At 40.5% G+C, this 13,992-nt stretch overlaps 1 protein-coding gene across 2 annotated transcripts in view; it reads left to right on the forward strand.

The window, feature by feature from the left end:
- tbc1d22a (TBC1 domain family, member 22a) overlaps nucleotides 1-13,992 on the forward strand; it is a 142,893-nt gene that overhangs the window by 89,090 nt on the left and 39,811 nt on the right. For both annotated transcript variants that reach the window (XM_079582775.1, XM_079582774.1), the window contains exon 11: nucleotides 3,115-3,190. In XM_079582775.1, coding sequence (XP_079438901.1) covers nucleotides 3,115-3,190 — 76 coding nt within the window. The remainder of the gene's footprint in view (nucleotides 1-3,114; nucleotides 3,191-13,992) is intronic.

The raw sequence follows: 13,992 nt of genomic DNA on the forward strand, positions 1-13,992 counted from the left end.
AGCCCTTGATTCTTTCGGTCTCATTTTAAACATGGTCAGGTTGTTGAACTGCAAACAGTTGTTTCAGATTGTGCCTTAGCAAGAGACTAAGGTGAATGACAGCAGCGCTGAGCTGACTGATGAACCTCAGTGCATAAACTACTGAACAGGGAGAATACCATCTTGCATCTCATTACGGCAAGCTAACAGTTACTACAATACATTGCGAGCCAGATCTTCCATCTGGCACAAGGACAGCATTGCTCCAAAAGCAACAGTCATCTGGCGTGTGTGCAGCTGTTGCTCTATTTGACTGCGCCACTGGTGAGAGGGTGGTGTTTATAAATAAAGAGGTTCCTGAAGCATGGTTGCATTATTTGTTAGTTGTTTTATACATGTCACCGGTGCCTCTTAGCAGGTTCTCCCTCAAAAAAACGATTTATCTCAAGGGACTTCATGCTTAAATTAAGGTTACAAAAAAATTATTACAAGCCGTACCGACAGTGCTGCTCCCCTTTGGCCTTACTTTCTTTCCCTCTTTTATATTGTGCTGCTTTATTTCCTTCCTTCAGCATTATAGGTTTTTATAAGCTATGTCAGGTCAAACAACAAATGTATTTATGCCATTGTGAGTCAAACACTGTCCGTGTCCAGTGTCCAGAGAAAAAGAGATTTACAGCCGGTCCCTCTGTTGTGCGGGTTTGCACACTGCTAATTGCGTTAATGCGACACAAATAAAAGCACGTGTTCACCCCATAACCCCTCTCCCTTGCCCTTCGCCCCTTCCTGGCTTTGGAATCTGGTTTGAGGAAAAAAGTTGTTCAATATAACATCGCCGTTGGCCATGGGTATCAGTCCTGCCCACACACTGCCAGAAATGCCAGGTCTGAAACTGCCAGATCTCACAGGGCATTTCTACTAAGCGCAAAAGGCTACACTATAGTCTGCGTTTAGAAACTAAAGATTGGGCCCTACATGCGTTAAAAGATGTTACAGCTAAACAAATATACAATGAAGAATATTAAAAGGCTTTGTATTTCAGAGGGCTTGTGTCTCATCTGGCAAATCATCAGCCAGTAGACTGTTGATGTTATGTTTAGTACCCACTGGCTCGCTTTGGCTCAGGGAGGAAGGTGGTACTACAGTATTTGGTCCAAAGTATAGGCACTGAGTGGAAATCTGCAAAAGTAGAAAAGTGTAGAGCCAAGCAGGTAAAAGTGGAAAAGGCCTTTTAGGGGGCTTTCCAACTTGCCACTGTTGGACCCAAGTCACAGCCACTGTGCGGACTCTTTGCCCTCCTGGTTGTGCTGATCCTGAAGGACAAGCCCGGACTGTTTACCGTTAAATTACTCCTCCCACCCACTTTTTCTTTCCCTTTTTTCCTTCTCATTTTCTCTGCCACTCTCTCCATCTGTTGGATACAGTTTGCCACCTCAGCTGTTCTGGAGCCACTCTGAAATGACCCCTCAAGGAAACCTAATCCTTGTTATGTGTGCGTTTGAGTGATTACACACAAAGTCCCTAAAATGCTTATGTGTTGTTCTCACTCAGATTGTATTCTGCTCAGGTCAACTCTTGTCCAATCCTCCTCATCATTTTAGCTGCAGTTGGGGTTGTCACTGCCCTGCTTAGTCCCTATACATCTCTTTAGACAAAAATGTGAAAAATGTCAAGACTTTACTGGAACACGGAAAGAAACAAAGTCGCAACAGACATTACAAAAAAACAAAGATATGACATGCACAGTGTTGGGTTACTCGTTAAGTTAGCTTCTGTGGTAATTGTTTCTGTGGTATTAGTTTAAGCAGACACTGTTTATTCATTCTTATGATTTTGAGGAAGATCAGACCACATTTTATGACCAATTTAGGCAAAAAAGTGAGATATTCCAAAGCGTTCACATACATTTTTCTCTCACTATATCCGTATCGGCGAGTACCTGAAACAAAACCTAACCAATACCCAATTGTGAGTTTCTGACTCTGCAGCCACTAAAACCTGTAGGGATACAAAGTAAAACTATTTTTGCAATTAGGTTAACGCAGTTATTTAATGATTACAAAAGGAGTATCATTTTTATAACTCACAGACCGAGTCTTGCTTCACAGGCCACAGCAAAGCTTCAGCAGCTGCAATGCAATGACAATACGATGTGTAGTTTCTGAATTGTACCATGTTCCTCTTGTAATCCAGTCTCTTGAGATGGTTTCCAACCCCTACAGCATATACATTTGTGTTACCTTTTTTTGCCCTCTTAGCTCAGAGTAAAGCTTTGTAACTGCCCACAGACTTAGTGTAATGAGCCATGTGCTCTGGGTCTTGGAGTTTGTTTCACTGGCTTTTTATTCACTCGCTGTGGTATTGGGCTGGTACTCGGTAGCTGCTACTACTCTTAGCCCAAGCATTGTTATCGGATCAGAGGTGGGGAAATGGTGTCAGAACTATCCTGTCTCCATTCCAGCTTTTTGAGTATTTAATGCATTAACTCAGTAGTTTAGGCTTCTATAACATGTTCTATATTTTTGGTATAATTTTAAATTGAATGTCATTTAAAAGAATAAACAAATAAACGTCTTGATGTGGATGAGAGTCAAGAAAAGATTTTTTGTAACATAAACTTTTGTGTATTGCAGTATCTTCCTCTTCTTCTTCCTCCTCTTCTTCCTCTTCTTCTTCCTCTTCTTCTTCTTCCTTCTTCCTCCTCTTCTTCCTCCTTCCTCCTCCTGTTCTTCTCCTGTTCCTCCTCTTCCTTCGTTCCTTCCTTCGTTCCTTCCTTCCTTCCTTCCTTCCTATTTTTTCCCTCAAAGACATCCATTTCACAGCTTGTCTGAGAAATTGTACAAGAAAAGAGCCAAATATCCGTAGACCAATTACCCGCTGTTTACTCATTTGTGACTGCTTTCCGATAGTCGACGTCCTACTATCAGAGTTACTCCACAGAAAGCATTCATATTCCTGTTGTTCCTCAGGAATTTCCTGGTTGCAGCATTTACTGTATGGCGCCTTGTCTGCTTCTGCGTTGCTCAGGCTGTGAAAGATTGCAAAATATCTCACTCTTCAGCCATAAAACACTTCCTGAAGGTTTTTGGTCTTGCTGTACTTTATTCACATGTTTTCTTTCTCTCTTTTATGCAGGACAACTACACATTTGCACAGCCTGGAATTCAGAGAAAAGTTAAAGCACTGGAAGAACTGGTCAGCAGGATTGACGGTGAGTTCTATTCTTCAGGCAGGCAACCATAAATAAAATGCTTTATGCTCATAATTCTACAGCAATGTTCTACTTCCATCAAGGTCGAAAAGCACCTTACATCAGTGTGAGCAGGTCGGTGTGTGGGGGAATATTCAATCCACTTACACACTACTGCTCAGTATGGATGGGAATTGATTTGTTTTTATCGATATCAAGGCCACTAAACATTTATCTTATCGATCCGGTTCTTTATCGATTCTCATATTGATTCCAAATAGATTAAAATAGGCTATTTGAATGTGCATGCTTCTTGTCGCTGTATATTTCAACAATTTCTCTCAAACAGACTATACACAACATCCGTGTAGATCCTAAAATGGTGCTGAAGTGAAAGTTTTAAAATAAAATTATGTGAATTAAGTGAATTTGATATTATGTTTTAAAATTCAAGAACCCAGCCGTAAATACCTTCAGGCACTACGTTTTTTTTTACAATAAAGATGTGTGGATTTGCTGTCGTGGATTGGAAGCGGCTCCGGGCTGCAGGTTTATAACATAAAGAGGCAGTGGCGCAAAACAGCATCAGTAAGAGGTAATAAAGGACACATACGGTTTCCGATGGATTGCTCAAGCAGAACCGGTTCTTGATTCCCATCCCTACTGCTCAGGAAAGCTATTGATTTCGTACTACAGCTTTGCAAGACGACGATTATACAGTGTATACTCAGACCGAAAAACTATGAAGGTGTCACATTCAATATCGCTGGTTTAAATCTCCTGTGGAATGTGCTAAGTTGATATTAATGTATGTCTAACTTAAATCCCTGGATAGATTTCTGTTTAGTAGCCTAACTTGCCCTGATGAAGTGTTCACCAGGTCGAAACACGTTAGGACTTATCTATACCATCAGAGTGCCTTGGACATTGCATTTTTTTTTCATCCATCCGGATTTTTACTAGTTAGTATTGTTTGCACTGGGCATTCAATATCTATATACAATAATTAATCGTTGGAAACATCACTGTGGTGCATTTTTAAGTTACAATGTGCCCCTGAGCGTAACATCCTGCTGCTAATGCATGACTCATTCACGTCTCTAACTACTCATCTGGGCTCATCAGCAATAGAGTACTTTTCCTTTTACTTCCTTTCCTTTAACATTTCCTTTTCCTTTTTTTTTTTTTTTACACCTGAAGCATCTCTTGAGTGTTAAGTTTGAAAATACTTAATAGTGTTCACAGCTCTTCCATTTCTATAAAATGTACATGAATTTTCTAGCTCTGTAGAGTTGGTGTCATCTGATTTTTCAACTCCTTCAAAGTTCATAAAAGACATTTCTTGCTGCTTTGTAGAAAATAAAAGTGTAAATTCTGAATGCGTGATCCAAAAATACGATTTTGCCCACTATGCATGAATGAATATTTCATGACCGTGATTCATTGCATTCTCCCTTTGTTCACTGCAGTGGGCCCCACTTTTCCAATATTGAAGTTGCATTTTTTTTTTTATACCTCCATTATTACACTGGGTCTTGACATGTCTCGCTAAAAATGTCTGTCTGTTGTGGACACTGCTGTTTGGCCACCACTGTTTTGATCATTTTCCTGCCACACAAAACCAAAGAAACTGCCAAAGGAACAAAGGAAAGTAATTTTGTTGACTAACCTTCCCTTAACTTTGACTCTGTGTGCTCGTTAGCTTAGCGCTGGCTTTGATTGCTTTAAACTGTGGTGTCAGGTGGAGCACACGGCAGGATGTAGCGTTTGTTTTTCTGTCTCTATTCTTTCCAGAGTTTAGAGTTGAGTTTGTCATGACAAGACACCAGAATTGATTGAGGCTACTGCAATTCTCATTCAGCTCAACAAACTTGGTTCTTATTATTTGCGTTTTACTTCCAACACTGACCGCTCGCACCAAAATATTAGTTGTGGTAAATGGTTAAGAGATTTGTATTGCTCAAGCTTGAGTAAGGGTTGGCACTTGTGGTGGCACTGGCCCAATCTCAATTCTATCCCTTAGCCCTCTGCTTAGCCCTTTCCCTCCTTTTGTGCATTCACGAGACACGAAGGGGTGTCCCAATTCTATTTTGCGGCGAGGGCTAGGGGTTAGGGAGAGAGCCACATAGCCCTCAAAGTGAGGGTTTTTCAGATGCTCACTACAGACGAAGGGGTAGGAGAAGTTTGACAAAACACGGAAATTAGCTGTGAAATAAATTCACGAACATCATCAATAAGCACTCTTACAACATTCATAAAGTTGCAGAACTCTTCGTGCGTGACTTTATTCGCTTTGTGCATGGACTGTTCCAAGTCCATTGCTATAAACGTGTCAATTCTACGATTTCGCTTTGCTGCTGCGAACGCTCCGTTTATTGCACTGTCTTGGTTGACTTTGGAGTTTCTTTCCAAACTTTTGATACGTCGCTATTGACATGACACATGGGGTTCAGTGCCTCGCTGCTGCGCCCGCTGTCTCCCCGAGTCGCTGTGCTCTGAGCCCGGGTCCGAGTCTGACCCGGTCTGAGCGCACCTCGGCAGCCTCCGCGCAGAGGCCTGTCCCTGCTATGAGCGCGCTATATGAGCCGATCGGCTGATCTCCCGCAGCTCTGGCTCACAGGCTGCAGCCACAGCGACCCGGCAGTAGAAGCAGCAACACACAGACAGGGGTAAGGAGAATGTAGCGCCGGATGGTGCAGAAATAGATGAAAATCTGTAGGGTTTGGGCTGAGACTGAGTCCTGTTGTTTAGGCGAGCATCAGTCTGTTACAAGTTGATAAACTGGTTCAGTAGAAACATACAGGAGAGGCTTGCTTTCTTACATTTTCTTTCATAAATGTGTTCTAATAAAAATATGATAAATATATATATACAAATAAGATTCCATTCCAAACTCACATAACCTTAATTATCTGTGTTAGTTGTAAATGCAGTGAAATGGAGGGGTGTCCCATTTCTTAAGACGGTCTTTTCAACCTTCACCCTTTGCCCTCGGATTCAAGGTGTAGGGAAGGGGCAAGGGGAAGCGGTAGGGGTAGAAAATTAAGCAGTATATTTCCTGCTCCCTCCAAACAGTTGGCAGGTTTGACATTCCTATAGCACAGTGGGTCCTAAAGTGGGATTTGGAGAACAGGTCGACGGTAATTTGTCTCTACCATATTATCTTATTGGAAAAGTATTTTTTCTTTATTCAACGTCCATCGTGCACAAGCGGGATCAAGCAATCGCTTCAAAGCCAGTCTTTCCCGATTGCTATTGAGCTTTTAAAAATGTGTCATTCTGTATTGGCACAGTGACTCTTGCTGATGAATAAGGTCCTATCAAAGCAGGATTTGGTGCAATGGTCATGTTTGAGGACTAACCTTGGGGCTGCCGGCCCGTCTTGTCACCCGCTCACTCAGCCAGAGGGAGGGGAGCTGCTCCCTGCATTCAAATGGACTCATGCTCAGCTCATACATGAGTGAGTGAATGTCAAACAAAGTCATGTGTTTGTGATCAACTCAAAGTACATACACAATGTGCCTGGAGCGTGCTCAGAATGACAACACCGCTTTTTCAGATATAAGTTTGATAAGATGTATTGGCTAAAACACTTTAATCGTTTGTTTAAGTATTACTCCAAAAAATCATCATGTCATCATAATTTGCCCCAGTGTGTTGGAAGAAAAGAAAAACATTATATAGTGCTGTTTGTAGTTTACCGTGGGGGTTACATCCTCATTTGTGTCCCATCCGGCTCATGTCAGTTCGACCGTTACCATTTTGTATTTAGTTTTCACCTGAACTGAAATTGCACCTTTCAAACTAATATTACTTAACATGTTTTTCAATTTCTGATTTTAAAATACTGTCTGCTTACATCACATTTTCTCCTCCCAAAATCCTTTATAATGGATGTGTGTTTTATTGGGTAAGTGCCCTGTCATCGCAGTTGGGGCAGAGCCATTTCCAGAGCATTACCACCTTCATAATGATGTCACACATTGCCTTTATCTTGTGTTGCAGGATTGTTTTTCGCTCGGCTGTTGACATACCATCTGTTTTGAGGACAATGGTCTATCACTCCTTCCTTGAATTACCTATCATCTGCTATGATATGCAGTATTACTGTGTATTTTTCTCTTAAAGACTGCAATTTTGTTTTGATGGTTTCCCGGAAGGATATTACTCTGCACACTGTAGATTTCAGTGGGTCTTTCACTGTTGACAGCATTTCTACCTTTTAAGATAAAAAAAAAAAATTCTCTATACAACCTGCAATATACGTTAAGTTTTAATTTGTTTAAGTTCTCTCAGTCATCCTCCATCACTGATGCTCTGATCCAATAAAGCCAACGAGCGAAAAGTTTTATGGAAGGAAAGCCACATTTATTTTACCCTTTTAAAAGTGTAAACAGTGCTCCGAATAGCTGAAGGCAGTCCTTTGTCTCTGCCTTGTATCAGTTGTGTATCTAGCGTTAGGACTTTGCTAGTAAAGACTGAGGCAGACAAGGCTATTTGTTCAGGCAACGGGGAGCTGAACCTACGAGGGCAGGATGGGGCGGTCACAGGGTTCAGATTTTTGTTGACCCACAGTTTCATTGTATTATGTTTTGGTGCAGCAGCGGGACGAGGACACTGCAGTGGGTCTGTCCCTGTCTGTCACCTTCATGCTGCAGTGACATAAGGACGGCTTTAGACTATAACACATGCACTAAGGTAATCCACATGTTTAAACACATTACCAGAATATCGCAGGAGGTTTGAACACAGGTTTACTCACTGCTTTTGTATCAGGGCATTTTTGTGTTGTTTTGTTCATATTACCGTTTGCATTGTTTCATTCATTCCGAGATTGCACGGTCAGTTCAGTTATTTAAATGGGTGAACAATGTCTTCAGCATTAACGATGTAAATACAATATCATCCCTTTTCTCAACTTGATACAAGGATGTTATATATGAGTTGTTTATCATGTAAATCACTTTGTGTTGCAATTTTACTCATGAAAAGTGCTTTATAAATACAGTTTGATGTGTCGTCGATAACAAGGCTTTTGGCTGCACATCAGCCTGGCACTGCTGCACTTCACCCTAGTGCAGTGGTTCACACATTTTTTAAAGCCCTTTACCCCCCGAGGCTTTGGGTGACAAGTCACATACCCCCTCCTCGACACACTTGAAAGCGCTGTTGGTGAATGCAGCACACATCTAATAAAAAATAAACGTTTAACCATTATTGAGACGTGTTTTCCACATTTTAACAATTTAAGCATGTTTGGGAGAAAAGATATATAAAAAAAAGATCTCATGAAATATAAAGCCATTAAAAGAAACTGACTTTTGTTTTGAATTGCTTTTAAAAGGAAATGTATTTTGTGCTGTGTCTGTTGGTGTGAAGGGGTAGGGTTGAACGTGGCGCTTGCCTCAAAGAAGCATAATTCTGCTGCTTTTCATCAGACACTGGTCTGGAGCCGGGCTGTGTTCTGGCTCCACCCCTCCTTTATTTGTTACTTTCAAACTGCATCCAGTAGCGACACATGAGAATAGTTTAAGTTCTCGTTTAATGCAAAGACAACATATACTGTAGGCTAAGTGGGATGTTGCTGTGTTACTGTGATGATTTCTTGTGCCGCTGCAAATCAACAAAAAACTGAATTGTTTACACGATAGATGAGGTGAACAAGATGGCCGCTTGCCTCACTGCTCTCGTGTTGCAAAACAAAGTCCCCTATCGGTCGGAAAAATCCGCACACTGGCCCCTCTCTTTTTTTTTCAGATGGTAAAGACTTATTCAGACCCTAGCAGTCCTGTTGCTTGAACTGTAAAATGACGCATATGGCAATTACACCCTGGGGTCCTGAAATGTCCTGTCTAATAAAGCCTTTAAAGCCTTTAAAAAAGGAAAACGCTTTGATTTGATTGGACAAACGCATGTGTCCCTCTTGTTCAAAGATAATTTTTGAAATTCTATTCCCTATACAAAAACCTGAAGTACTGACACAGCACAGGGAAATACAGCTCCCAAAAATTAGCCATGTGCACTTTTTGTAAAGGACTAAAGCTTTTCCTTCTTCCTTATACTTTGAATAATTCCTCTGGCATTGTTGAGAGACTTCAACTCGTCCCTTCCTTGGACCCTCCTGCCTGTAAAAGGGTGCACCCTTAACTCCTAGCTTTTCTTGATATTTCTGTTGTATCTGCTCAAAGGACAAAAAGCTTTCATCATTCATTGATCTCTTTATCTCATCTCTGTCTCTGTTTTTGTTGCATATGGGGGCATTAGCGCAAGTTCATCAACATGCAAATAGCCCAGAGGGGGATTTATGCAAATAAGAGAAGCTGTTGTATGGAGCACTATCCTCACATGTGTAGAAAGCACTATTGAACAGGGGAGTCTTCCTTTGTAGGGCCCATTTAGCACATCAGTGGAGAAGCTAAAACGGTGAATCTCTGGGTCTTCAGAGGAATGGCTCATCCGTGTTTGAAAAAGAGAGTTTAGGCCTATCTCTCTGTGATGAAACGCAATTAAGAGCAGATGGCAAAAAACTGTAAAACTTTAAGTCTTGGTGGAAAATGATACGCACAAACGGGCTACACAGCAGCTTTAATCCATGTGCGCTGGACATCCTACAGACATAGCGGCTGAATGGTTATTAATTATGAATGATCACAATGAGTAATGTAATGAATGATATGTGCCGGGTTTATGATTACCACGATTATAAAAGGACGCGGTGGGTTAACTGTAAGAATTTTAGAAGCCCCGGTTTACTGCTGAAAATGTTCATGCTAACGTACTGGCTGCTTCATGCTTCAACCAGCGCGCAAACTCACCGATAGTTAAGCAAGGCAGAAGGGCGCTGTATCCACCCAAAAAAACGATTGAAGTCAGCAGTGTAGGACCTCTTTAGGTGTCCAAAAGATGGCCAAGTTGTTGTTGTTGTCGCTGATGGACATCTGAAATGCAAATCCATTGTGAGATCAATGAAGGCTTATCTTATCTTCGGAAACCCTTTACAACAAATGAATAATAATGAGCCTGAGAGGACAGTAGCCTCATAAAAACTGCTTACACTTGTATAGTTTACAACCCTGCGGTTCACAAGATTCTGCTTTACTGTAGCCATTATTCATTCACTCCACACTTGGTGGTTAGCTGCTATTGTCGGCACAGCTGCCCTGTGGCAAGCTGATCATTTACCACGTGGCTATATGTGTTGTTTATATCCTGATCTCTTATTTAGTCAGTGCCCTCTGCTGGACACGTGTAGGATTCTTTCCTTTCCTTTAAGCTTCCCCTTTGTGGCTGCAGTAAGCATTCTGGTTATTTCTTATAAAAAATCATAACTCCGCACAGGAATGGGCTAGAGACTTACTTTGTTTTTTGACACACTCAGGAATGTGTGGCCTACAACGGCCAAAACTCCCAGTCGTTCAATGACTATGCAAAATTCTGTAGTGTAGTGCGGACCCCCAATTCTTTACAAAATCTTTTAAGACTGAAACAGTGGTATAGTCTGTGCTCAGCCTTCATGAGTTTACCAGCATGTTCTCTCCGCGTCAGCCATCTTGATTCTTCATTCAGCTGGATATGAGCCAGGCAGAGGTGAAAAGGGCGTACGTCTTAAAGCTTGTACTTATTGCAGTTCTTTGGTGTTCCCACGCATCATGGAAAAACCTGGAAAATACTTGAGCAATTGCCCAATCGTGAAAAATGCCCGTGTCAGCCCCTGAGACTGGACTCAAGCCAAGGGTGAAGAAGTCTAGCGTTTTAGTGCTTGTAGTTGTACTTGTTATACTTGCACAGTAGTACCTCTACAGACCTACACAAGGTGTTGAACATTAAATGAATAGGATCAAATTCACAATTTTACTAATTGTTTATGTTTTCTATAGACCAATTGAGAAAGTTGCTGTGAGTGCTCGCTAGATCACCACTGGTTGACAGGAAAAACAGCTGCTCATCGAGATCAAAGGGCCGGAACATACTTTAATAAAATAAAAAGGATCGGGGCACTCTGTATTCCTTCCTAGACTTTAAGTATTTATTTAGACGCCGACTTACTTAGAACAAATGTGCTCAATAATTGTACTGTAATTTTTGTTTGCAATGATGCTTAAAAAAGGTATGAATTAGAAGCAGTCGTACTAGAAAAAGGTGAAATTATGAAAAATAAATCACTATTACATTGGTTCTTTATATGTCGTGCCTGGGAGCGGGAGAAGTATAGAGAGAAGTAATTTTAGACATTTTACACTACCACTGATACATTGTACATGTTTTCTTCTTTCCACTTTTTCTTAGCTTGCTATTGCCAGACAAAACATCACAAGTTCATTTTCTAATAGGAGAGGTGTGGTTTACAGTCGTTCATAGCCGTTTTTTGGGCGCTATGAATGTCTATCATATGTGTCTGCACGTATCCATAGCCAGTCGTATCAATTGTATCTCATGGCTTATGACGTATTGTCCTGTTTTTAATAGTATTTTTTGCTAATTTATTTTGTTTTTGGAGTGCTTCCTCCGTCCTTAGCTTTTTGTAGCTTTTTGTTCCGTCTTGGCCTGGTAGGACCGCCTGTCCTGTTTTCGTTTCTTTTGATTTGGGTTTAGATTATATTTGTTTCTGTTTGGCCGGCTCATCAGGTCCACCTTTCAGTTGTTACTTTGGGCATGGGGTGGTAAGGGTTTCTCCTGTGGTTCCTTCATTCCAGTATCTCTACTATGCAGTCTTAGCAAATACACATTATTCCATTGTGTATAAACTACATAGGTACATGTTATTGCAGGTTGTTACAAAGCAGATGACATCAGTTAGGTACAATGTATACCTAAAATGCTACCAACATTTTTTGACATTTTGCTTATTGCTTGATCTGACGTCTTAGCAGGGTGTGCACAAAGCAGTTGGAACTCCACTTTTCTTGTCTCCTTGTTCCTACAGTGCTTATTATTCATCATGACAAACCATCTTTGTTCTCTTCCCCACAGTTTCTATCACAAACCTCTTTCTCTACATATGTGTCCAAGATGCTAATAGTCGGCAGTATGCACAGCCTCATTAGTCTAATCTAGAATTCTCTGCAGTACTTCACTGGGAGGCATTCCCTGCTAACTAGCTTCTTGCATTTACTCAATTATGTGACAATTAAACTTTGGAAAGGAAAGAGTGTAAATGTAAATTACTTTGGTTCATTGCATACAGCATACACACAGTATGTGATGAAAATACTCAGTCAATTTTAAGAGTTTGATTAGTTCCCTGATATTGCAGCTCCCGTATGGAAAAATTGACTGTCAAAGCATTGAAACCAGTCAGACCAGCCACATTGCTCAGGATATAGCGCTGCAAGATTATTTACAATCAAATCAAAGACACAGTTTAAAAAGTCTTTATTATGCTGTCCACTTAATATCTGGTCTCCATTGGGGTTTTATATTGTATGAAACCTAGTTAACCTGCAATGCACTGTGAACCAAAGATTATAAAAATGAAACGAATCTTCTCATCAAAATAATCTGATAAATCAATTGCAGTTGTTATTTATACCCACAATCCTTCTTTCAGCCTAACAACTCGCATTGCTTCTTGTCCATAAACTTTTCTAAACAAAATGATGACTGGATGTGTAGCTTATTTGTGCCATGAAAATAGAATCTGTTACTCACCACACAGACTATGCTGGGTCAAGTCTCTCCTGTCTCAAATGTTTGCCAATGATGTTACACATTTTTCAGTTCAGTGTATCAGTGTATTAATGCATTGGCTGAGCTTGTCAGTCAGAGGGAAAAAGGACTGTCAGAATAGGATTCTAGGGTCGCCTCCTAACAGGCTCCTCTGACAGGTCCATAATTATGCCTGTGTTGTTATTGCGTCTCTGACTATGCATGAGTGTCAGAGGGTTGATGACTGCGAAATTGGAAGCCACTGTATTGAGCAATAATGTGATTTTTTATATATATATATATATATATATATATCAAGAGCAGTAGACACAATAGAGAACAATGGTGTTACAGGGTTAGATTTTCTAACTGTGCGCCATATTCTTAAAACATCAGGGAATTGGAAAAATGAGTAAAGCACAATTTATTTAGAAGATGTTTGTTTACGTTTTTATTTGATACTCCTGATTAATATTGATAATAATGTGATGATGAAACATATTGCAGAGTGGTGTATTTGAAATTAGCTTTTATTTAACCAGGAATATTACTTATTAATAGATATGTAAGTGAATTTAAAGCAGTACTAATAAATCCTTTGTATTACCTCTAGGGGTAATATAAGTGTCATTGTGGGATTATTGGGGGGTCTTTCATCTCCTCCTGGTGTCTCTGGCCAGAAAACCACAATTGCAACTTTGCTGCACCGGGTCAGAGTCACCAATACATACTAATGGAATCACAAAGAAGTAGCTAAGGGGCTAAGCTAACTGCGGGCTAGCGCCACTTAAACAGTATTTACAGCCAAGTTTAAGTGAAAAAAAATATTTCCATTGTGTAATTGGATGTACAATATCCTTCTCTCCCGTTGTCTTTTCTGTCAGTGTAGTATTTACTTTCACGGATAATTAATGAGTATAAAACCGCAACATGCTATGACACCTGCAGTGGCGATTATGGCCTCTACTGGCATGAGTTACTTAGTTCTGCTTTAAGCATTTAACGGTGATTGTTTTTTTTCCTGTTTTTCCCACAAGGATCATAATTATCTGTTGCTCAACGAGTGGAATGAGCAGAAGAAGAAAACACATCGGAAGATGCTTTTCTTTCTTTTAATTCTTGTGCCATTAAATAATTTTTCTACAATTTTTTGTTTCCCCCTTGTCAAACATACAGTA

The sequence above is a fragment of the Gobius niger genome, assembly GCF_951799975.1.
Source record: "Gobius niger genome assembly, chromosome: 2".
Taxonomy (NCBI): domain Eukaryota; kingdom Metazoa; phylum Chordata; class Actinopteri; order Gobiiformes; family Gobiidae; genus Gobius; species Gobius niger.